The sequence below is a fragment of the Gavialis gangeticus genome, unplaced genomic scaffold (genome assembly GCF_001723915.1).
Source record: "Gavialis gangeticus isolate Ggan-Ray unplaced genomic scaffold, GavGan_comp1, whole genome shotgun sequence".
Classification (NCBI taxonomy): domain Eukaryota; kingdom Metazoa; phylum Chordata; order Crocodylia; family Gavialidae; genus Gavialis; species Gavialis gangeticus.
This window is the reverse complement of record NW_017728993.1, coordinates 64,510,130-64,521,347: the sequence shown is the minus strand read 5'-3', so window position 1 is coordinate 64,521,347 and position 11,218 is coordinate 64,510,130. Positions and strand designations below refer to the sequence as shown.

The 11,218-nt window shown below is 49.0% G+C and overlaps 1 protein-coding gene across 1 annotated transcript in view; it reads left to right on the top strand.

The window, feature by feature from the left end:
- Positions 1-10,577, top strand: part of UCK2 (uridine-cytidine kinase 2) — a 35,295-nt gene extending 24,718 nt beyond the window's left edge. The window contains exons 5-7 of the mRNA XM_019528352.1: positions 5,975-6,072; positions 7,521-7,569; positions 7,924-10,577. Coding sequence (XP_019383897.1) covers positions 5,975-6,072; positions 7,521-7,569; positions 7,924-8,063 — 287 coding nt within the window. The 3' untranslated portion in view covers positions 8,064-10,577. The remainder of the gene's footprint in view (positions 1-5,974; positions 6,073-7,520; positions 7,570-7,923) is intronic.
- Positions 10,578-11,218: the final 641 nt, after the last annotated feature.

The following is an 11,218-nucleotide window of genomic DNA, read 5'->3' as shown; positions in this document are numbered from 1 at the left end:
TGATCTGCCGTAGGAGGACCCCAGGTGCTGCTGCCATCCCCCGACCCAGGAGGCACCAGCTGCTGAGCTGGGGGGCCCTGCATGCTCTCCAGGGGTCCCAGATGTGGACCAGAAGTGCTTCTGGTCCACTTCTGGGTCTGCTGCCAAGCACACTGGGGAGCCCCCTGCACTCCTTTTGGGACACTCCATGTGCCCCAACATTGCAACATTCATGAGCCACCTGGTACCTCAAGGTATGTAGAAAAAACATTTAAAGCTGTGTCTACGTCTGAATCTCTCCAAATCGATTCAGAGGGTTCCAATCTGATTCAGAGAGATTAAAGGGTCTCCTGATTGAATTCTGATTTAGAGATTTGGCCACCAAATTGGACCTAATCTCCACCAAATTGAATCAGGGACGAAAGCTTCGCACAGCCCCATGGACAGCTATCTGCTATCAGTAGGTGCCCCAAGTCAAAAGGAGAAAGACAGTGGCTTAAAGATTAGTCCAAAAGTTGATGCCAGCATGTGTGGAAGGAGCCAGTGGTCTACACATTCTAAGGATAACTGTAAGAGGATAAAGTCTATGTGACAGTTTCTCTGCTGTGTGTAGATAGGAAGGTGTTTTATAAGGATGTGCCTGCGCTGTCAGTCTCCCCTGCACATGGATGGCTTCTGCAGCTATGTCCCAGAACTCCTCAAGCACCTACTCTATTGTACTTCAAACTACTAGAAATCAGCAGGTTGGGGTTAGATCCAAAACCGCTTCACTTGGTTGAGGAGCCTTGTAGAAGCTGGTAGATTCCCCGTGTTCAGATGGCTTTGCTGCTGTTTCCTGGCTCTAACTTGCCAGAGACCGAGTGTTCAGGAGTACTGCAAAGCTACTGGGAATAGTAACGTGGAGAACGCAAAAGGAAAAGGGCTTGTGACATTGAGTTGTATTTCTTGACTGCTATCAAACTGAAGGAATAATAGATTTCCCTTTTGATAACATGTTTCCTTGGAGTTCTGTTGCTACTTTTGTCCCATTGGTTGTCCTCTGCTAAGGCATACAGAACCTTCTGTCCACTCTGACAGTAATGCTAATGGCAGCAGCTGGTTGCAAGGTAAGAGCTGAGACTGAGGCAGTTGGTCTAATGTGCTTTTGTTGTTGGAAATAAGCGGGCAGGTCAGACTTGCCAGTCTTTGGGGCTGCTGATTCCACCCTAGTTTGGCTTATACAGTATCTCTGGGTATCCTGGTTCCAGGCATGTACAACACAGCACATTAGATGAATTCAGTACTTTTGATAGGAGCAGCTCATCATGCAGAGGCTGTCATCCCCTGTGGCCAGCTACCCTTCACTTGGTCCTTAGGCTAGTTGGCCAGGCAAGCCATCATCAACAATTTAGGCTGACTCTCAGGCTGGCTTGTTTGCCAGGGTAGAGATGCAGGGCAAACTACTCTAATTTCTCTAAAAATACAATTCATCCTCTTGTCTTGTATTGGGCCTCTAGATCCTTGTCTTGGTTTCAGCTTTCTACCTGGGTAACACTTTGGCCAACCTGGAAACAAGCTCTATCTAGACTGTTTCATTGCCTTAGAATATGGTTCCTCTTCTCCTGCCAGCATAGCCCTGTGATGGGAGGTGCAGGATGGCAGAGCGCCCTGGCTTAGCATTAATTACAGAATGCAAGTTGCATTTCATGTCGGCAACAGGAGGTAACAATAAACTGCTGCAGCCATTACTTCACTGTCTATACTAGTGTTGCAGCCAGGACCTGAGCTGATGTCATCCATTGCAACCAACTCTAGTAAAAATGCCTAAGTTGACCACTGTAGGCACTGTATTAGACCCTTTGCGGAGACACCTCTTCACCTTATGTGGGAAGGACTTTGGGCATTCCAAGATCTCTGAGACAACGTAAGATGCAGTTTGCTAGTAACTGCAGTCTAAATTCTTAGGCTGCTTTGAAAAAAATCTTAGAGATCGCTTCTGGGGGAAAGCATCTAAATCAGATAGGTATCAAAAATCTCAGCTAAGGTGCCTGGGTATAGAGAGGACAGGTGATAAGATCCCAGATTAGAGCTCCCTTAATGACCTTTAGGAGTGGCATGCCCTGTGTGAGTTGGCATTTTAAGGACTCGTATCCCAGAGAGGTGCGAGATGGAGCATTCTGCATCTGACACGCAATTCTTACTGCTACTGAAAAACCTGCAGGAGCACTGCTGTCATCAAGCAAAGGTTAGGGTCTTTTTCAGCTATTGTAATGTCATCATTGCTGATGAAAGCAGCTTTCAACATACCCCTCTGTCTTCTCTGCCCAGCCTGCTACTTCTGCATGACTCATTGAGGGAGGTCACAGTACAGTCACTGCCTGAGGAAGAATTAGCAGGTCACAAACACTGCATGAATATCCTCTGCAAGAACAAGTCTCCCTTATCCATTGTTCATGATACTAGGAATTCAGGATTTTCTGTCCATCCAGCTGAGTAGCCCAATTTAGCCAGGCCCCTACTAGAAGTTCCAAGAAAAAGTGAAAGTTACAGGCACTTAGCCGACAACAGAGAGCTTTGTAGAGTTTTTAACTATTTGCTTGCCTGCTCTGAGAAATGTCTCGTACTCTGAAGCATGCAAGTCAGTTACTTACCATTACTGCATAACAGTGAGATCAACAGCCGTGGAAGGGAGTGGATGACTTTAAGAACCAGCAACAGTTTCTTTCTGATGTAACAACTAAAGATAACATTCTCTCATCCCAGTGAGGAAACTGAATGAGCTGATTTGGATCAGGACTTGTCACTTGCTATCTGAAAGGGGGTTTTGCTGACAGAGCACTTAAAGCAAGGTACATGTGTCTTGTCACTGCCCACTGAAGCTCTCTCCACTCAGGCTTGGCTTTTTCATAGTTCAGAGGTATCAGACATAGCCCACAGGCCAGATGTGACCCACGTTGGCTGGTCATATGGCCCACAAAGCTTTTTGCCATGGATGCCAGCAGGCAAGGAGTTAATGTTGCTGCCACTCTACCCACTTGCGCCTCCTGGAGCTGCAGCATGGCCAGTACCCTGGGGGGGGCGAGTGCAGCCCCAGAATTTGGTGGTTTAGGTCACCACTTGTGACTAAAATTGGCAGTGTTCATCCCGTGGCTGTTGGCTACCTTGATGCTGTAATTCTGTAACCCCTGCTTTGCCAGTTGAACAGTGATGGCGTTAACTCCCTAGCTGCTGACGGTGGTACACTAGCACTTGTGGCCATGGGCAGATGCCTGGCAGTCCCCAGTGGCCTGCAAGGAGCCCTGCAATACCAGTCAGGCCTATGGGGTGAAATGATTGCTTTACATCCTTACCATAGATAAGATCAGTCACTCAAAATTCTTCTCTCCCCCATCCCTGACCAGCTTGTACCTTCTAAAGAAGAACTGATTGTCTTCCCCTACCAATCTTTAGTGGGCATTGTGGAAACTAACATTCAGCCCTTGCAGAGCTTTTCCCCTGTCCACTATCTAGGCCTGCCTCTGTCACTACAGGGGAAGGAGAAGCATGGCTGTGTAGAACCAAACGGTAAGGTCATAAGGTACCACTAAATCAATGAACTGCAGAAACCAGGTGGGTGGTACTGGTGGTGTCAGGCTGGAATGCTGGATTGCACCATGCACTTGAGGCCCAAGAACAGCTGTCTGTGATTTTTATAAGCAGAACGGAATTGTGGCCTTGGAAGGGAATTGGAAGCCACAGCTCCCAGAATGCAGCACCAACAGATGTAGTGATCACTATATTTGGGATTTGGTTTGTTGTTGGTTAGGCCCACGAGTTTTTTCTTTTTCTTCAGGTAAAAGGGGGTCTGCTGCCAGATTGCTGGCCAGCCCCTTTAGGAAATTCCCTTCACTGTAGGACTGATTACTTCCCACTGGAGTCAATTGGGAGGCTTTCTGTCTATTTCCAGGGGCCTATTCCAGCTTCTGGATCTGACCTTTGCCAGGGCTCCTTTCTTTTACACACCTACCACTTAACGCAGCATACCTGTGAATTGTACTTCAGTATAATATAGGCCACTGTAAGCATCAGCGTAGTACTATTTAAAGCCCCATTCCTGTGTAGGGTGGATGAACTTTATGAAAGCAGGATCAGAATCTCCCTACCTGTTCTTGGGGCAGTGCATCTCCGCACAACAGCAGGACTGAAACCATGGTGGCCCAAGGGCATTGTACTTCTTGCCACCCTAGCCTACATGCTGGTGCCCTTGTTTAGTGCTGCAGGATTGCCAGTATCCTGCTCTCCAGCCACTCTAGCACCAGCTGCTGGAGAGAAAAGGCACAAGCCTCCCATAGTGTTTATATTGGGTTTGGGGTGGTGATTGTCCCCCTGAAAAACTTTCCTTCTGTCCCTTTTATAGGCCATGAAACGCGAAGATTTGCATCCTTGGGGAATTTGCTTGTCCTGGGCTCTAGCAGTAGTTCCTAAACTGTGCTGTGTTTGAAAGGAGCCAGGGAGCCCTGCCATGTAGACTATAAATTCAGTATGTGCTTTCTCCCCGTTGGGTGGCTGGCAAGTGTCATGTGGAACCAGGGAGCCAAACTTGCCCTCTTTTCTTGCCCACTTGTTTGCTGCTAGAAAATCCCCATTGGGGCTTTACCCCTTTTTCTAGGCATGGGGGAGAGGTGGTAAGAGCAGCCTGGGATGGGGTTGGGACATTCCATGGCCAGGCAGGGATTTGCAGCTGAGTTTGCCAGCCCCTCCTCCCTATAATCCTGTGGATTGTCCTGCAAAAGGGCGTGCTTTGGAACTGATAACCAAGGGCAAACAGGAAAAGCAAGAGATCATTGGAGCTGCTGGGTCAGCTCCAGTGGAGCAGTCGGAGACCAGTTCTGTTCTGGCTGTGTCTCCTGCTAGCACAGAAGGCTCTGGATGTTTGCTGGGCCACTAGCTAGCCTCATGGGGAGCCCACAGTGACCTGGCTCGGCTTGACTTCTGGCATTTGGAGAAAGTTGCTAAATCACTGGCAATGCAAGTTCTGTTTCGTGCAACCCCAGGGCAGAAATTCCTTCAGGCCTGCTAGGAAGGGTAGGGTGTTGTCTGCACTGTGCCTCAGGGGCTGCACCAAGGCCAGCTCCCAGATAATGGCTTTGCCCATCTACATGCTGGAGGAATCTAACTGCTGCTTGGGAGGAGGGGACAGGCTCTACTGGTCCCCTGGCAGGGACTGGTGCAAACTTTATCTGCACCAGGAGGGGAAAGTTGGGGGTGAGAAAGAGGCTGTGCTGAAACCCAACAGGGAACAGTGAGGAGTGAGCAAGTGGTTCCCAAATGAAACTCTGACCAGCCACATCCCAAAAGAGGCATAGGTTCAGAACATAGTGACAAAATCCATCCCACTAGGGAGGGGGTAGTATAATTTACAACCCTTCAGTGTGAAGACCTGGGTTAGAATGCATGCAGATCACTTCTGGATTAAGATGTATCTGCTTTATACAGCCTACCTTGGTCAGAGTCTCTTGCCTGCTTTGCAAAAGGCAGTGTTTAAGTGCCAGCCCCTGCTTTCTGGAGTCTCTGCCCAGGGCCAGGGCTGAGAGGCATCAGCAGAGTTACATGTGAGAATCCTCAGAGTAGAGTAGTGCAGGGATGGCTGCAGCTTGGCCCAGAGATGTACTGAAACTGCAAGCGGCAGGGAGCAGGACTGAAGCAGCATGGTTGTATGGCATGGATATAGCTGAAACATGCTGGCTGATGCTATGTGGGGGGGTGTAACCAGGCCCACCCCACTGCACCCAAACTGCCTGCAATATCAGAGAGCCCTTGGCTTTCAGGCAGGCTCAAAAACAACCCATTAAACAGCAATTTACTGGGCTGGGGTGTGGCCTTAAGAGGCCACTGCCAGGGGAAGTGAATGCAGCCAGCACCCAGCTCAGTGGCCTATGTGGGCCTCTGGAGAAAGGGGTGTGGGGGGCAGGGATGTGTTGATCTATGTAATCTGGCTCCTGACTGCGTGTTTTTGTTTTTGCTTTTTCTTCTTTAGTGCTACGGGACATCAGTGAGCGAGGCAGAGACCTTGAGCAGATCTTGTCTCAGTACATTACCTTCGTCAAACCAGCCTTTGAGGAATTCTGCTTGCCAGTAAGTAAGAGAAATAATAACCCCACTAGCATGATGAGAACTCATCCTTCACCACTCTTTGTTGGAGGAGCTCTATTCCCACTGAAGCCCAGCACACCCTGATGTGCCAGGCTGGACTCCAGGCATCGACTCAGTTGGCTTCACGGTGGACCGGAGCCAGCTGGAGCAGGCAGTATATCAGTTGCAGTGATCAGTGCTTTCTGATTGGGATTTCCAGTCCCAGCTACATGCTGCAACAGTAAGGGAGCTCCCTGCCAGTAAGTGTGTGCTGTCCTAATGGCATACAGCCTGTCCTGGATTTTCAGGCATGCTGTGTTGGGAGGTATGGGATGCTATTCCCACCTCCACCTATAATCAATGCCTGCTCATATCATCTGCTTGGGCAGCCCCCAAGGCCAGGGCTGAAGGAGAGGCTGTGGATTCTTTCTGTCATGTGCAGTGAAACTGCATTTCCCCTTCCTGGCTGGCAAGGTACCAGGCTTCTGAGCAGAAAGAAAGCTTGGGTGCCAGCTCCGAATTCCTGTAATTGGAAGTGGAGTGATTTTGGGCACTAGTAATGGAAATGGCGCTAATCCTTTCTGCAGCCACAAAACTAGCAAATTGATGGACCTAAGGGAACACTCAACTTAAGGAACCCACCTTGCCTGTCAGTCTCCTGATTTATTTCTGCCTCATCACCTAAGCTATTATTGTGTACTGGGAGCATGATAGTAGCATGCCAGTCATTGAGCCCACTGCTAGCCTTTTCATTTAAAGCATGAAATATTTTCACTAGGTGAAAGGGTCGTCTTTGTTTTTACTGCTCCCAGGAGCCTTCCAGGCCTGTTTCTGGGTAGGCCCAGCAGTGCCAGTGATGCTGTCAAACACTTGGCCAACTGCTCAGGTTTGATTGTTGCTGGTGCAGGGTCAGTGCCTGGGCCAGTGTCTGGGCATGAAGTTGCCACTGGCCTCCCAGAGAAGGAAGGTGAAACCAGGCAAAGACTGGGGTCCTACACAGTTTTCCTTTGACTGCTTCAGGCCGTGCAGATGCACTGAAATTGCATCTCAACTTCAGTTGTTTTGCAGCCCGAGGCAGGCCATTGAGGAGTATTCAGTGAAGGGTTCCTTAAAACACCAGCAGTGTTCCTTAAAGCACCAGCTCCAGGAGTCATGTGATCAAATTAATTTTTAATTTTGTTTATTAATGGCTTTTTCTAGCTCTTGCCAGTATGACCAGAGTCTCTGCCTTCTAATGCAGGGTTTTAGGCTATTAAAGATTCCAGAATGTGGTATTTGAAGAGAACCCTGGGTATCTTCAGCCCTGCCCTGCCCTGCCCAGCATTCTGAACTCCAGTAGGCAGAGTCCTGGAGCCTCCTGGGCAAGGAGCAGAAGTTATGACAATGCCTCAGAGCTGGGGGTCTTCTAGCCTCTGCTTCCTCCTCTAACATGGTCTTCTCCTTCTTTGCAGACCAAGAAGTATGCTGATGTGATCATTCCCAGGGGAGCAGATAATGAAGGTGAGTGCTTACTGATGGGACTCCGCTGGACTAATCCTAGATGTATCCTGTCACTAGGAAAGTTGCTGATTTTAAGGCGTGGTCTGGACTATATGGACACTAACTCAAGCTAGTAGGGGGCCCATCTCATTTAGTGCTGCAAAATGAAGTGCTTCTACATTGAAATTTACTGAGGAAGAACATATACTCTTTGGGGAATAGGTCCTCAACTGCTGTGAATCAGCATGACCCTGCTGGCTTGAATGACTCATGCTTTCTGGGGAAGAGGATGGGGTGCATGCATATGGGAAGTACTCGGTTCACTCCCTCCCACCAGGCTAACAGCTGACATCTCCCTCTGCTTCTTCCTCACAGTGGCCATCAACCTGATCGTACAGCACATCCAGGACATTCTAAATGGAGGACTCAGCAAACGTCAAACCAATGGCTACCTGAATGGCTACACCCCTCCACGTCAGAGGCAGCCTTCGGAGTCAAGTAGCCGGCCTCACTGACACCCCTGCCAGCTGCCTGGGGGCCAGGCTGGGGTAGACAGCAGTTGGGCAGTACTCTGCTTTTCTACATACTGTGTCCTATTCATTCCCCCTTACCATGTATTTAAGAAACCAGATGGAGACAAATGCCTTGAATTTTGTATGTTTGGAAAAGCCGCGAGAGGAGCATCAGGACATCCAGGAGCCTGCACCCAGTGGGACTTGTGCTGGCTTTGCTCAATAACCACTCCAGTACGGAACCAGCTATAAATATCTATACATATAGAATTGCTCTATTTTTGTGTAAATGTAGAATAATGTAAAACTACTTGCCATAAGGGATTTGCCAAACTTAGTATTGCTGAGGGTGGTGGGGATGGGTAACAGGGAGGTGCTGGGGTGGTGATCTGCAGCTTACTAACTATGTGCAGATATGGAGGGAATTGCCAAAGGTTTCAAATCTAGCAACCAAGGGGTTTAGGAGTCTAGGAGCAGCCACTCTACTGCTTGGGGGTGGGAGTAAGGTTTGTCCTGGAGTGTGCTGCTGTGCTTTTGATGTTCTGTGTGTGGTTTGCGGACAGCCTCCAAATGCTCTTCGTGACCAGGAGAAGGGCTGGGTTGTGACTGGCAGAAAGAATTGGGGACAGGGCCAAAGGGTGGGGGGACCCTTGGCTGAAACCTGAGGGGCTTCCCCTCCCTGTGACTCTCTTCCTTACAAGTGGTCCACAGCCTCAGGATGCCCCTGTCTTTATCTCTCCGTGATGTTGCTACTCAGCCTCAGACACCCCCATGGCAGTAGTTCTGGGGTTTGACATGACTTGTCCCAGTAAGAATTGAACCTACCTCATCTACACCTGTGAGCACTGCTGGAGTAATGAGAGTATCGGCAAGCTCTGAGGTATCTGTGCCATCTGAGCAGAAGGGGCAAGAGAGCCCCACTAAGGAAGCTGCAGGTTTTGCCATACTGTATAGAAGGGGGCTTACTTTTTGGCTTACAATGGCTGAGGTGGAGCCTGCTTATATCATAGCTGAGGAAGGATCCCAGCCTGCCTGGGAGGAGAGCAGTTGAATTAGAAGTTGCAGAGCAGCCCCTCCCAGTAAGTTCTGTACAAGTAACACTATGCCTGGGCCCTGCCAGTCCATGGTGCTATGTGCCAAAGTTCAGCTGGGTTCATGGAGCCCAGCTTGTTCCTGGGTCTGAAGTGATTAGCTGTGCCAGTGTTTTTTGGTGAGACTCAGGAGCACGCCTCTAAGATGGGAACATTGACGTAATTCCAACCCTTGAAATCCTGTACAGCTTTTACCTAAGGCTGCCAGAGCAAACCATTAAGTATCTTGGCTGGGATTCTTGCCAGGTGGTCAGACTTCCTCCAAGCTCTCCCCTACTGCCTGCCTCCTTCAGTAGCCAATACCTGTTCTCCCTGCTAAGTGTGGGCAAAACTTGGTGGCAGAATTGGCATCGGCCCTGCTGTTCACTCCCAGCAGTTTGGCTGTGTTTGCTTTTCACCAGTACAAGAGAGTAAAGGGACAAGAAAAGGCCCAGTTTAAGCCTAAGGGAGTTGCTGAGCTGGGGACATTAATAGATAGCTTCAGAACTGGTTTGGTTGAGGTGTGAATTAGAGTGACTTGTCTGCTTTCTCTTTTCTCAGCCCCATGAAAATGCTGAACTTGTACATACCTGTTGCTTGTAACCTGCCAGGGTCCCCACAACGCTGGATCTCAAAACCAGTGTGATTACAGCTTCTTCCCCAGGGCTTGCTGAAAGTAACTTAGCTCCATCCACAGTAGAGCAGGGTCAGGGTTGGAGTGCCCTTGTTCGCCAGAGGATTTAGCATAGGACTGATATGACAGTGCTGCTGCCCTGTGCTAAGTTGGCCGTGAGGCCTTGGTGTACAGGAGGAGTGAGTACCCCAACACTGGAGCCTTTGAGGACCTCTGAGGCCAAAGACGGGAGCAGTGGTTAGAGGCTTTGAGCTTTGCCCTCTTTATGAGGTGCCTGGCATGGGACGTGGTGGTTTCCATGGGAGCTATCTCTGCTTGGAGTTGTGCTTGGCGTCCTATGCTTCAAATCTAATGCTTGTGGTTGGTCTACAAGAGCTACTGGCTGGTTAGGAGTTGTAGGATCCTTTAAGGCTCCTACCCATCAGCTCTGGCACTTAAGAGTTAAAGCAGTAAGGACTAACCTCATTGGTCGAGGTCAAGGACTTGCTTTTACTTAAGAAGGCAGTGAAGATAACAGGTGCCCAAGTCAACACTGCCAAGGGCAAACATTCTCTTGCTTTCCTGTGCTTGGGGCATAGCAACACCTTTTTCCCTTGGCAAATGGTTTGGGAGTACATGATCTTGGCCACTACAGGGAGGTAGGTAGTGATCACTGGGTCATTCCAGTTCAGGCAGATACTTTCCCTTGGGTAAGAGCAGGATGCAGCCCTGCAAAGATGTGAGACAGCTTCCAGAGGCACTCTGTCGGGTGGGGGTGGTTTAAGGTTAAGTACTGTTCTCCCCTCCCCTGTAAATAAAGATGGAACAAATGGATCCTGGTGCTTTGTCTTCTCTGTTGTGTATGGTGCATGCTGGCTGGATTACAGTCTTTCTACTTACAGGTCTAGAATAAGGAAGGCAGTTTCAGCTTTGCAGGGGATAGGTTTTTGTCCCAGCATTGCTGGAGCAAAGGCCCCATGTGCACATGCTGTTTTGGCCAAATATTGTTGGAAATCGCAGCTTTAGATTTCCAGCTGGCTAAGTAGGCAGCATTTCCCTCCTGGCATATTCCAGGCTGGGTATTGGATACCCTAGTCTAGATTGGTTCTTCAGAACCAGCAGAAAATTTCCATTCCGAAGTTTTCATTTAAAGCAACTCTAGATTTCATGAAAAGAACCAAATGCTGTTGGTCCTAGCCCAAGGCAGTGTCAAGGAGCCGAGACTGGACTCAGCCTTTTTTTCCTATTAGGATGTTACCTTTTTACCTAGTGGGGAGTTTAAAAAGTAGATTTCTCAAGCATTTCTAGGGTGCAGTTGTGATCTGATTTGCACTCAGTTACAGCTTGGGAGCAGCAATCTTAAGTGTCCTTTTTAATAACACTTCTCATTGCATGAGGCTTCACTACCTAGCTATTGAGCTGTCAGGCCACAGTTTGCCCTAGCTCTTTGTGCTGTGAGAATAGTGAGTAAGGCA